The sequence below is a fragment of the Merops nubicus genome, unplaced genomic scaffold (assembly GCF_000691845.1).
Source record: "Merops nubicus isolate BGI_N331 unplaced genomic scaffold, ASM69184v1 scaffold23418, whole genome shotgun sequence".
Classification (NCBI taxonomy): domain Eukaryota; kingdom Metazoa; phylum Chordata; class Aves; order Coraciiformes; family Meropidae; genus Merops; species Merops nubicus.
Window position 1 is genome coordinate 2,536 of NW_008626697.1, and position 13,183 is coordinate 15,718.

A 13,183-nucleotide genomic window follows, 5' to 3' on the forward strand; every position below is an offset into this window, starting at 1 on the left:
CCTGCACAGGTTCTGATTTCACGTGGTTCTCTTGTGTTCCAAGGCCTGGGGCAGGGCAGGGGTGGGGACCTGGGGTCCAGTGGCCTTTGGGTTGCCCTCCTCAGCACCTCACCACGATGTGTTGCCCTCCTCAGCACCTCACTATATGATATCTTGCCCTCCTCAGCACCTCACTACACCATTTCTTGCCCTCCTCAGCACCTCACCAGCATCTTGTAGAAACTCCTGCTCTGGTTTATTCAGCAAAACTAAGTCTAGAACTTCTAACTGGGATTGTCCTAGGAAATGTCTGAAAAGAAACTCTGGAAAGAGGCTGGTGGCTCTGTTAAAACCCTGGGCTGTGTATTGTTCACTAATCCTTTGGGTTTTTTGGGGGGTCTTTCTTTTGCATGTGGGCAAAGCAGTGAAGGGGTTCAAAAAAAAGCACCTGACGGCCGCCGACTGCGAAGCTCTGGCGCAGAGTTTGGAAGGTTCATCCTCCCTGAGGAGCCCCTTGGGTGAAAGAAGGAGCAGAGGAGATGTGCACAGGGGCCTCCACCCCACCCCCCGGCCACGGGGACGTCGCTCAGGTACACAGGTCACCAGTGCTTTGAAGGCTGAGGGATTTAGGGCAGGAAAATGCTGATGTGGAGCAAGAGGGACTTGTGAAATCCATCATCAGGCTTGTGCTGCTGCCAGGAGAGAGGGGGGGGTGCAAACAGAGGACGTTGGTTGGGTTCAAGTGGTGCCTGGAAAACTGGGTTTCATGCAAAAACCTGGCCTTTGAAAGAGAGAACCTTGATTAGTTCCTTCTCAAGGGGAGAGAATTTGCCTTGGCATCTGTGTGGAGTCTCTCCTCACACCAGGATCTATCAGCGAGCTGTCAGAGGCTTTTGTGGAGAGGAGAGCAGCTCTCCCTGAGGAACACTGCAGCCTCTGCAATTAGGCACTCAAATGATGTGGCTCCTGCTTCTAGATGCCCCTTAGGATAATTGTTAAATAATAATGAGCTGTCTAGTTTGTATGGAATCATAGAAACACAGAATGGGTTGGGTGGGAAGGGACCTTTCAAGGTCATCCAGTCCAACCCCCTGCAGGGAGCAGGGACAGCCCCAACTAGAGCAGGTTGCTCAGAGCCCCAACCTCCCCTGGGATGGTGCCAGGGATGGGGCAGTGACCACCTCTCTGGGCAGCCTGGGACAGGGGCTCAACACCCTCAGGGGTAAAGATTTTCTTCCTTGGATCTAGTTTCAATCTCCCTCTTTTCATTTCAAACCATCCCCCCTTGTCCTGTCCCAACAGTTCCTGCTCCAAAGTCCCCCCCAGGTTTCTGGCAGGCCCCTGGCAGTCCTGGCAGCCCCCAGCAGGTCTCCCCAGCTGGAGCCTTCTCCTCTCAGCTGCCCCAGCCCAACTCTCTCCTGCTGGGCTCCCAGCAGAGGGGTTCCCCCCTCGGGGCATTGCTGGGGCTCCTCTGGCCCCGCTCCAGCAGCTCCCTGGCTCTGCTGTGCTGAGGACTCCAGAGCTGCCCCAGCACTGCAGGGGGATCTCAAATCTTCATGTGCTTCTAAGGTACTGCCCTAAATCACTTGGAGCCCAACCTCAGTCTGAGGCACACCACCAGAATCAAGCCTCACATCGTTTCCTTCCTCTTTCCCCTTCTCTGGCTGTTGGAAATATCTCCCATGGGTTTTGCTGGGCAGCTGCATTTGTGTCACACGTGTCCTTGCATTATATTAACTGGGGGCTGGTGGGTTGAGAGGTTCTTTTGAAGACTATATCTCCACTAGCTTGTAGTCAGATGTCCCCTGGCAGTGCCCAGACTTTTTGGCCAGTGCAAAGAGCTTCATGTTTTTCTGTTGACTCCCCCAGGTTGCCAGAGAAGCAATATGAAGCAGGACAATTCCCCTGTAGTAAGCTCTGTGGAGATAACCACCCCCCCACCAGCCTTTTCAGCCTTTTCAGCTCAGGAGGTGTGTGCTTGGTGCTTGTTTCTGTCAAATTCTCTCATCTTCTTCCTCTTTCTGCAGGCCAAGGGCAGCAGAAGAACATCACTGATTACTTCAGGATATCTCAGACACAACAAGCAGTCCCTGGTAGGGTGAGGAATGGTAAAATCAAAGCAGAGCAGCTGGATCTCATCCTCCCTGATCCTGATGATTCCTTCAGCAGTGCCTCCTCTGTGATGGAGACCAGCAGTGACTCCTGCTCCTTTCTGGAGGACGAGGACTTTAAACCAGCTCCCAGGCAAAGCTCCAGGAAACGGCCTCTGGCTGCTGCAGCTGCTCCCAGGCCAGGGCAGGATCTGTGGGCTGAGCCTGAGAAGAAGCCCACGGTGGTTCATGCAGAACACAGGCAGATCAAACAGGAATGGGATGATCTGGAAGTGGAGCCCATCCCTGATGCACACTATGGCCTCCTGGGCACTAGGGACTGGGAGGTGCCTCAGGGGAGAATGGAGGAGCTGCCAGTGGAAGTCCTCAGGAATATCTTTGCTTTCCTACCAGTGACTGATCTGTATCAGAGCCTGAGCCTGGTGTGTCGTTGCTGGAGGGAGATAGTCAGGGATCCCCTGGTAAGGAGTGCTGCAGGGCTGCTTCCAGCCTCTCCCTCCTCCTCCTCTGCTCTGCTCTGCCCTCCTCTTGTGGCTGAGTTGCTGTAGGAGCATCCATGCTCAGTCTGTCTCTCTTCATTCCTTTAAATGCCTTTATGGTTCACTCGTGCCCCCATCCTTTCTTATGAGGTCTTTTGTCTGTTTTTTTTTTAACCACAGTGGCATCTTCAGGTCATAGAATCATTGAGTTGTTTTGGTTGGAAGAGACCTTTAAGGTTGTGGAGTCCAAGCATCCCCCATCCCTGCCAGGTCCCCACTGCCCCGTGTCCCTCCCCCCACATCTCCACGGCTTGGAAACCCCTCCAGGGGTGGGGACTCCACCACTGCCCTGGGCAGCCTGGCACAGGCCTCCACAGCCCTCCAGGGCAAGAAATTGTTCCCAAAATCCAACCTCAACCTCCCCTGGGGCAACTTGAGGCCCTTTCCTCTTGTCCTGTCCCTTGTCCCTTGGGAGCAGAGCCCGACCCCCCCTGGCTCCAGGCTCCTGTCAGGAGCTGTGCAGAGCCAGAAGGTCTCCCCTGAGCCTCCTTTGCTCCAGGCTCAGCACCCCCAGCTCCCTCAGCTGCTCCTCCCCACACTTGGGCTCTAGACCCTTCCCCAGCAGCTCCGTTGCCCTTCTCTGGCCACGCTCCAGCCCCTCAAGGGCCTTCTGGGAGGGAGGGGCCCAAAACTGCCCCCAGGATTGGAGGGGCAGCCTCCCCAGTGCCCAGCCCAGGGGCACCATCACCTCCCTGCTCCTGCTGGCCACACTCTAATAGTTCTCAACCTGTATCAGAAGATGGATGTGGGGACAACTTCCCTTGCTGCATTCTCCTGTCCATGGCAAGTGAGCATCCCGTGAGACTCCACAAAATCCTCCTTCACTGTTTTCCTTGCAGCTGATTTCTTCTGACAGGACTCATGCAGGGAGTTCTGGCTCCCAGCCTGGGCAGTGTCCTCTCCTGGCTGGTGTATGTCACTGTCCAGGGTGTGGAGTCTTCATGGAGTCAAAGGGTGTAGAGGAAAGAACTTTAACTCTGGGTTTATGGAGCTTGTTTCATCTGCAGCCAAAGCCCTCCCAGCACAGTGAACCCACTGGCAGCTGGTTTTGGCTGCAGTGAGGATCCAAGTTCTTCTTCATGTCCTGATGAGTGTGGATGGGACACAAAGCAGGAGGTGTCCTGTCCTCTGCTCTGCCACCACAACCTCTGTGCCTGGAGCCTGAAGAGCTGGAGGGATGCACAGAAAATGCACACGTTGAATCCTCAAGGTGCTCAAATCCTTTCCCAAATTACTCTTCAGTCTAACCCAGCCTGAAAGGCAGTGTCCTGGCTGTTTACAGCTTGTGGGAGGGTCAGGCTTCGTGGACACAGGGATTTGGAGCACTCAGACCCTGCCTAGAGCAGATCTGTGGGATACTGCTGAGAATCTCCCTGCTCCTTTAATGGTTTGTGTGAAGCAGCATCACCCCAATCCCATCACCTAGAAAAAACCACCCTTCTAGAGATGTTTGCAGGCTGTGAGGAACAAATCTGTCTCTCTTTCCTCTCTGCATCCCCATCTCCTGCTAGATACCCATTTCCATCAAGCCTCAGGGACTTTTTGAACTCCAGGTCTCCTTTGGAAGTCCCATCCCTGAGCTTATTGCCAGAAGAAACCTGTTTTCCCAGTGCTGTGAGGTGAAAGATGGTGCTCTGTGCTTCACATTCCAGTTCATCCCTTGGAAAAAGCTCTACCACCAATACCTGATGAAGGAGGAGTCAGCCCTGTGGAGAGTTGGAAAGATCTTGCAGGATTTTGCCATAAGCAAGGAGCAGGAAGAGTGTGTGCTGGGGCTGGTGAGGTGAGTCCTCTTCAGCACTTCATCCTGTGCCTGGAGATCCTCAGACCTCCCTTGCTTTGGGTCTTCTTCCATTTTAGGGTGGGAAATGCCAGGAGAGAATTGGGTTTGTCTTCTCAGCAGGTGGGAGATGTACAGGAAGATGAGGAAGGAGAAATTATTTTGAAGGTAGAAGTCACTAGTAGGGTTCTAGAAACAGGTAAAAAACTTTTCCTTGCCTCTTTTTTGTTCCATTTAGAGCATGTGATCATAAAATCATTTTGGTTGGAGGATACCTTTAAGGTCATGGAGTCCAACCATCCCCCCAGCACTGCCAGGTCCCCACTGCCCCATGTCCCTCACCCCACATCTCCACAGCTTGGAAACCCCTCCAGGGCAAGAAATTGTTCCTCAGGGACAACCTCAACCTCCTTGTTCTATCTTCTGGAAGGAGACTTTGAGACAGCCAGAAGGATCTTGGAGTGTAGGGACTTGTTTCAGCCAAGTATTTAAGGATATCTGTGTAACAGAACTGGGAATTATTCTTCTAGGTGACTTTTGGTGCAATAACAAGTTGGAAATCCAAGTTCAGCATCTTGCAGCCCCACAACTGAATGCCTCCAAACAAATCTCTGGGGCACAGCAGCAGGGGGTGGTGCCACGTGCTGCAGCCTGGCTGGTGGGGCTTTGGAGGAGGCACCTCCTTGGAGATGGAGCTCCCTTGACAGGAATTCTTTGCCCGTGTGTCTGCAGGTGTGTGTCTGCTGTGCCCACTGGGCAGAAGGTTGATCCCAGGGCTGTTCTTCACTGTTTGAGGAGCCACCACCTCTTCCCAAAGGCTGAATTGTGCGTGGTCAACAAGCTGCCACATTTCCAGAGCAGGACAGAGGTAGGTTTAACTGTTATTAACTGGGTTTTTTTTAGCAGGTTTAACCACTGAGGGGTAGGTTTAACTGTTATTAACTGTTATTAACTGTTTTTTTTAGCAGGTTTAACCACTGAGGCTGTATCTGCCCTCTTGGGATGAAAGGTTTCACTTTGGGGGGTTCAGGGTGACTGAAGAGGATTGAATTACTCCTCATCAAGTGGTTTCTTGTGGTGTTGAAGTTGAAACTAGCCCAGGTTGCCCAGAAGCAGGATCTGGGATGTTTAATACTGTAGAAAATGGGACTGGGATGTGTGAGGGAAGCAACATTCTGATTTCTCAGTGCAAGACAGACTGGGACCTGTTGGAGCAGGTCCAGGGGAAGTCCCAAAAGTCATCTACAGGTTGGAACCCCTCTGCCGGGAGGGCAGGCTGAGAGAGTTGGGGTTGTTCAACCTGGACAAGAGAAGGCTCCAGGGAGACCTGCTGGTGGCCTTTGAGGGGCCTGTCAGAAAGCTGGGGACAGATTTTTGAGCAGGGCCTGTTGGGACAAGACAAGGGGGGATGGTTTGAAACTAAACCAGGGGCAATTTAGATTAGATGGAAGAAATTTTTGACCCTGAGGGTGTTGAGCCCCTGTCCCAGGCTGCCCAGAGAGGTGGTCACTGCCCCATCCCTGGCACCATCCCAGGGGAGGTTGAGGGCTCTGAGCACCCTGCTCTAGTTGGGGCTGTCCCTGCTCCCTGCAGGGGGTTGGACTGGATGGATTTGAAAGGTCCCTTCCCACCCAACCCATCTGCTGATTCTCTAAGCAGGGTTTCCCTGCTCCTGAAGGCTCAAAGCTCTTTGTTCTCTCCTTGTTGTTGCCTGTGGCAGCCTGAGAAGGTGTGGGCCATAGTGACAGTCATGGTGCTTTTCTCCGACGGCGTCGGCGACCTCCAGCAGCTGGTGGGGTGTCTGCAGAGACCCTGCTCCACCCTCTGCCTCGTGGATGTCACCGAGAGGCTGTACTGCACAGCAACCCTGCTGTGTGCCATGAGAGACAGGAACATTGCCATCACAAACAGGTAAGGAGAGGGGAGGTGCTGCCTGCTGCCTCTGCCCAGCCCTGGAGATGTGTCAGCTCTTCGTCCGCCATCTGGGAGAGGGGAATGAGGCACCCTGGGGTCACCACAACCCCCTGCAGCTCCAGGCTGGGGCAGAGGGGCTGGAAAGTGCCCCAGGGAAAGGCCCTGGGGGGTTGGGGGACAGGCAGCTGGAGAGGAGGCAGCGTGTGCCCAGGGGGCCAAGAAGGCCACCAGCATCCTGGCTTGGGCCAGCACTGGTGTGGCCAGCAGGAGCAGGGCAGGGTGACTCTGTGGGTCACCTCATGGAGACACAAAATCTGTCCTGGAGTGGGGCCCAGGGTGGCAACTGTTGGGTCACAGGAACAAAGCTGCAGCAGAAGAGATAAAACCAGGGTGGTGTCAGCCCTGAAGTAGGATGGAGTGGATTTTAAACCTGCTATGGCTGGTGGGATTAAAGCCACCAGTGGCTGTGCTCCTCTCCTGGTGGTAGCAAAGCACCAGGAGACTCATCAGAGCTCACACAATAGAATCATCAGACACTTGATGAAGCTGTTCCACTTCAGAGGCCTAAACTAGACCCCAGTTCCACCTCTACCTCCCCCAGAATGTTGCTGACAGTGGTTCAGGAGAGTGACAGGGTCCTGGGGACTCTGCCCCCAGCTCAGGTTTGTGTGGCAGACCCTGAAACAAACCTGGCAGGAGGGAAGGGACCCAACCAGAGCTGTCCCAGGGCTGCCTTGGCAGTCACTGCTCAAGGTAGAGCTGACTGCACTTGCAAATATTAATGGTCATGGAATCACAGAATGGGTTGGGTTGGAAGGGACTTTAAAGATCATCTAGTTCCAACCTCCCTGCCATGGGCAGGGACACCTGCAGCTAGAGCAGGTTGTTCAACACCAGCCTGGTCTTGAACCCCTCCAGTGATGGAGCATCCACAGCTTCCCTGGGCAACCAGGGGCTCACCACCCTCAGAGTGAAGAATTTCTTCTCTAAATCTCCCCTCTTCCAGTTTGAAGCCATCACCCCTCATCCTATCACTACAAGCCCTTGTAGAAAGTCCCTCCCCAGCTTTCCTGTAGGCCCCCTTCAGATACTGGCAGCTGAGGACTCCAGAGCTGCCCCAGCACTGCAGGGGGGTCTCCCAGAGCTGGCAGAGGGGCAGGATCCCCTCCCTGCCCTGCTGCCCACGCTGCTGGGGGGGCAGCCCAGGCTGGGGGGCCTCCTGCCCAGCTCCTTCCCCCCCCAGCACCCCCAGGGCTGCTCTCCCTGCTCCATATTGTCTCCCACAACTGCCTGAGCACTTGGGGCTTTGTGCATTGTTCTGTTGGAAGCATTTAAAATATTGAGGGTGGTTTTCAGCAGCTGGAGAAGCATTAGAGCCATGGCAGGGTCCACGTGTGCTGCTGCAATGAGCCTTTTCCCTGGCACCAAAGATCCCAAAGCACCAACAGCCCCTGATGGGTTTGTTTCCTTCCTTCCATGTCTCTTTTCTCTGAGCCACACTATTTGTAACACCTAAATTCTGTTCAAGTTGCCACTGGAAGGTACTTGGGGTTATTTTTCCTGTCTCTGCACCAGAGCTGGTGGAGAAGATGAGGGGTGATGGGTCCAAGTTACTCCTGGGAGATTCCAGTGGGACACAAGAGGAACATTTTCCACCATGAGAACAATCAGCTGTTGGAATAATCTCCCCAGGGCAGTGGTGGGGTCCCCAATGTTGGACACTTTGAAGATTCAGCTGGACAGGAGCTGGGCCAGCTTGTCTAGACAGGGCTTTTGCTGAGAAAGATTGGACCAGATGATCCTTGAGGTTCCTTCCAACCTGGGATTGATTCTGTGATTCTTTTAGGTGGCTGCAGATGTTTCATTTGTTATGGATGATTTCTTAATGATAATTTCTCCTTTCTCCCAGGATCCATTACAATGTTTTCTACTGCTTGTACCTGATGGAGAATTCTTCTGTAACTGTGCAGACAGCAGCAGAAGAGACACTGGCTTCATGCTGCCAACGAGACTTATGGGCCAGGTAAAGTTCTTACAGATGATCCAAGCCATGTGCTTCAAGTAGAGAGGACCCAGGTGAAGTGCAGAACCTTGGAGGGGGAGCAAACATTCCATGGCAGGGGCTGCTTCTGAGATGCATAAGGATTAGTGCAAAAAACTTCTGCTCCTGGCCACCTTCTCCCTGAATTCTCAGAGGAAAAGCAGAATCAGGTCATAAAGCTGTAAATGTTGGATTACTGTAGCTCAAATAATGGGGCTCTTCATTTAGGAACAGCTTCTGAACATGGGAGGAGATGAGGCACCAGCTGCAGGATGCTGATTTGGCTCCTGTTTTCTGGAATCTGTGGATAATTTAGTTATATACCAACTATTACATATCCATAGCTGTTCTAAATTAGCATTGGTTGGTAGCTTGCTGCCTAGAAAGGAAGGACAAGAAGGAGTGAAACACTTTCCTGTGCTGTGCAGATCCAGGTTTGGTTCCTCTTCAAGGGTTGAGTCCCTTAGTTTGCTTCCCTGCAGAAGTGGAAGAGCAGTGCTTTCATCTGCCACAGAGATCCAGCAAAGATAAGCAAAGGAAATTTGCCAGAGATCCAAAGTACAACAGTGAGAGAGGTCATAATAACAACAACAAAAAATCAGGATTAAACCACACAGGCCAAGAAGGCCCTTGAGGGGCTGGAGCGTGGCCAGAGAAGGGCAACGGAGCTGCTGGGGAAGGGTCTAGAGCCCAAGTGTGGGGAGGAGCAGCTGAGGGAGCTGGGGGTGCTGAGCCTGGAGCAAAGGAGGCTCAGGGGAGACCTTCTGGCTCTGCACAGCTCCTGACAGGAGCCTGGAGCCAGGGGGGGTCGGGCTCTGCTCCCAAGGGACAAGGGACAGGACAAGAGGGAACAGCCTCAAGTTGCCCCAGGGGAGGCTGAGGTTGGATTTTGGGAACGTTTTCTTTCCCTTGAGGCCTGTGCCAGGCTGCCCAGGGCAGTGGTGGAGTCCCCACCCCTGGAGGGGTTTCCAAGCCGTGGAGATGTGGGGTGAGGGACACGGGGCAGTGGGGACCTGGCAGGGATGGGGGGTGGCTGGACTCAAGGATCTTAAAGATCTTTTCCAACCAAAATGATTCCATGATTTTTAACAGATGTTGGGTCTCAGGGCTGGTTTTTGTCCAGCCCTTTCCCTTTACCCCTCCATCTGATGGCTTTTTCTGAGCAGATTTTGCTGGTTCAGTAGAAGAACCCAAGTCACTGTTTGTTTTCAATAAGCCTGAGGAGCTGGGGTACCAAATGACTTTTTAAAGAATGACTTAGGGCCCTCAAGAAGAACTTTACCTATGTAATGTCTAAAGTTTACTGTTTATTTCTGCTATCTCCAATCTTTTTCCTTGCTTTTCTTATTTGCACAATAACCAAGGAGCTCTCGTGGCACCTTCCTGCTTGTGGGGTGGGATCCTTCATTCATTGGTTTCCTTCTGCTCTGAGCTGATTTGTTTGATGTGGGAAGATTTATTTTCTTCATTGAATTCACTCTTGATTGTGGTTTTTTTTTTTCCCATTTTTAGCAACTACCCTGAAGTAAAGCTGACTCATGAACAGCAAAGGATTTTGAACCACAGAATTGAGCATGGCCAAGTAGTGAAAATCATGGCATTTGCAGGTAAGAGCCAAAAATTAACCTCTGATTCTGCTCCTTCTGTCTGTAGATGCCAAGGGGATCAACCTTGCTTCTAACAGAGGCAAAAAATCTGAGCCAGCTTTTGCAGAGGAGTAGGAAGGAGAAAAATTGGAGGTTCCCATGGGTGGTGGTTCCTCCCATGCAAGCTGGGTAGATGTCCTCTTTGCACACAATGATGGAAACAAGTGTTTGGATGCTGTTGAGAACTGCCCAGAGGAGCTTGTCAGGGAGCCCAGGAGAGGAGAGGTGACTCTCAGCCACATGCTGAGCCTGTTTCACAGGGTCATCCTCCACAGGCCACCAAAATGAGTCTCTCTTGTTTGGATTATCATCCCCAGAGGGGCAGCAGAGGCCAAGAAAACCTCTACACTTGCCCACTGGTTTGAAAAGGGCAACTGCATAACATCAAGGGAGACTATTTAAAAAGAAAAGAAGGAACTCATCTCTCTAGCTGCAGAGTTTCCTTCACAGACACCACACTGGGGGCTCAGAGTTTCATGTGTGCTCTCCAGCAGCCCAGATGTGCCACTGGTTGTGGTCTCTTGTGTCTGTTACAAAGTCACTGTGTCCAAATGACAGGAAAAGGATCATTCATGGGTTCTGAGAGGTTACCTGTAACCCACCAAGGCAAGGCAGAAGAAAAGCTTGAGGAGCCACTGGCAATAAAACCCATAAAAGACTCAGAATCCACCTTCAGCCCTGTGGATGAGGACACTGGCCAAAGAACATGCAATATTTCCTCTCCCCTGTTCAGCTGAGGAGAGGAGGTGATAGAATAACCTTGGTGGGCACCTGAGGTCCAGCCAGGATCAACCCACCCCACCAGGCAAAGTGGTAAAAGATCCTCCTGGGTGGATAGTTTGGTTAAAAGCCAGGAAGCAGAAGTAGGAGCAGATGGAGGGTGGGAACCACTGGGGTCCTGCAGGGATCTGGGGTGGGACCTGCTTTATCCAATGCTCATGAGTTCCCTGGGAGGGGTGTGAACAGCAAGGTGATGAGTTTGCTGACACTGTGTCATGGCTGAGGACACAAAAAGGGACAAGGAAATGTGCACAGCCCTCCTTGCCTCAGTTTCCTCTTCTGGTTGGAACTCCTCAAGTGAAGTGACTTCACCCTGAGGTATGGACACTGTCCTGCAGCAATCCAGAGTAAAGGAGAGCAGCAGTAGTGGGAGATCTCACAAAGAAAAGAGCTCATCCAGGATTGAAAAGAGCAATTTTAACATTTCCTTCAGCAAGCTGTCTTTCCAGAGGACCAGCTCCTTCAGGCTTGCTCAGGCTTCTGGAATATTGGGGGATAAAATGCTGCAGGCTTCTAATTTTTTAAAGCTGCTTTGCTCCACAGCTTCTCATGACTTCAGTTGACTCAGTGAATAAATTCCCCTGAGCTACACAGTGTCCTGCTGTGCAGTGAGGAGAGCAGGAGGGGGAAGGCAAAGCTGAGGAGGAGTGTGTGGAGTCAATCCTTGTGGGGCCTATGAGAAAGCTGGGGAGGGACTTGTCACATGGGCTCAGGATGAGAGGAGGAGGGGTGGTGGCTTCAAACTGGAAGAGGGGAGATTGAGATTGGAGATTAGGAAGAAATTCTTCACTCTGAGGGTGGTGAGATGCTGGCCCAGGTTGCCCAGGGAAGCTGTGGATGCTCCAGCACTGGAGGGGTTCATGACCAGGCTGGATGGAGCTTTGAGCAACCTGCTCTAGTGGGAGGTGTCCCTGCCCATGGCAAGGGGGTTGGAACTAGATGATCTTGAAGGTCCCTTCCAACTCAAACCATTCTCTGTGATTCCTAACTCTGGATGCTTTCTTCTTCACCTTCTTCTCTCCTTCAGGCACAGGGAAGACCTCAACCTTGGTCAAGTACGCGGAGAAGTTTGCTGATCTGAATTTCCTCTACATGACATTCAACAAAGCTGTTGCAGAGAGGGGCAGAAGTGTCTTCCCCAGAAACGTTACCTGCAAGACTTTCCATTCCTTAGCCTTTGGAAGTGTTGGCAAACTGTGAGTGGGGCTTTGAGAGTCCTTTGAGGGCCAGTGGAGAGGGGAAAAGACCTGGCAAGGAAGGAAAGCCTGAGTTGGAAAAGAGCCTCCAGGATTTAAGGAAGCAAAAATAATGGGGGGAAGTTATTTCTCAAGCCAGATTGTGTTTTATGGTTTCCAAATTCTTCCAGATTGGGTGGGCCAGTGATTTCTAAGTTTCTGGCCAGTTATGTTGGCACATCTAAACCACAGACAGAAGGGAAAATGAGCCATGACCTGGAAGCAGAGGAGAATCCTCTTAACCTGGCTCTGAAAACAACCTGTAATAGGGGGGCTGAATGATGGGAATACCTCTCTGGCTTGACTTTTTGCCTATAAAACCTATAAAATGAACAAGTTTGTGCTTGGACCAGGATAAATAGGTGGAGATTTTAAAAATAATCCATTATTAGGTCAAAGCAGGTGTATAAAAACTTCTGGGGAAGAGGAGCAAAAGCCAAGCTTGCTTTTCCACTCTGCTTTCCATCTGTGTTTCAACATGTCTCTTCTTTTTCCTCACCTTTGGCACAGCTATAAAGAAAAGGGCAAGCTGAACTTCTCCAAGCTGTCTGCTTACTCCATCAGCTTCCTCCTCCAGAAACGGAAGGGACAATCTCTGTTTGTCAGAGGAAAAACAGTCTCACAGACCCTCGAGAGCTTTTTTGCCTCTTCAGATGATGAGATCTGTGAAGAGCACACCCCTATTTGGTTCAGAAATACTCGTGGTGAAAGAGAACTGGTCAGTCCAGAAGAGAAGAGAGTGAGTGTCTGAAATGAAGCAAGATTTGGGCTGCAGGGGTTAGAAGGGGCTGTGGTTATCCCACGTGGAATCACAGTCCAAGGGTATTTCTGCTTCAGCTCTAAGAATTGACTGTCAAAATGTGGGTTTTTTTCCCCTCTGGTGACAAATCCAAAGGAATTGGGGCCTGTTTGTTCTCCCTGTTAGCCCAGCTGGTTTCTAGAGGGGAGATTTGCTGCCTCTGCTCAGTGCAGATGTTTCTTCTCCATGAGGAAAAGAGAAGAGATCTCGTGTGTTTATACCAGTGCCTGACTGGTGCTGTCACACACAGACATTAAATGGTTTTGTAGCCATCTTTATATGCAGAGGAGAAGCCAGAAATTCTCATTTATAGAACCCCAGTGTGGTGAGGGTGGAAGGGACCTCTGGGGATCCCCTCA

The 13,183-nt window shown here is 51.7% G+C and overlaps 1 protein-coding gene across 1 annotated transcript; it reads left to right on the forward strand.

Moving 5' to 3' along the window:
- Positions 1-282: 282 nt before the first annotated feature.
- Positions 283-12,802, forward strand: FBXO18 (F-box protein, helicase, 18; the record flags this gene model as incomplete). Its single annotated transcript, XM_008946099.1, is given in 9 exon segments — positions 283-569; positions 2,007-2,551; positions 4,282-4,412; positions 5,142-5,277; positions 6,130-6,320; positions 8,233-8,346; positions 9,877-9,971; positions 11,818-11,986; positions 12,536-12,802. Coding segments are annotated over 9 exon segments (1,935 nt in total), but the record flags the coding sequence as incomplete, so codon positions are not given.
- Between the last annotated feature and the right edge of the window lie 381 nt (positions 12,803-13,183).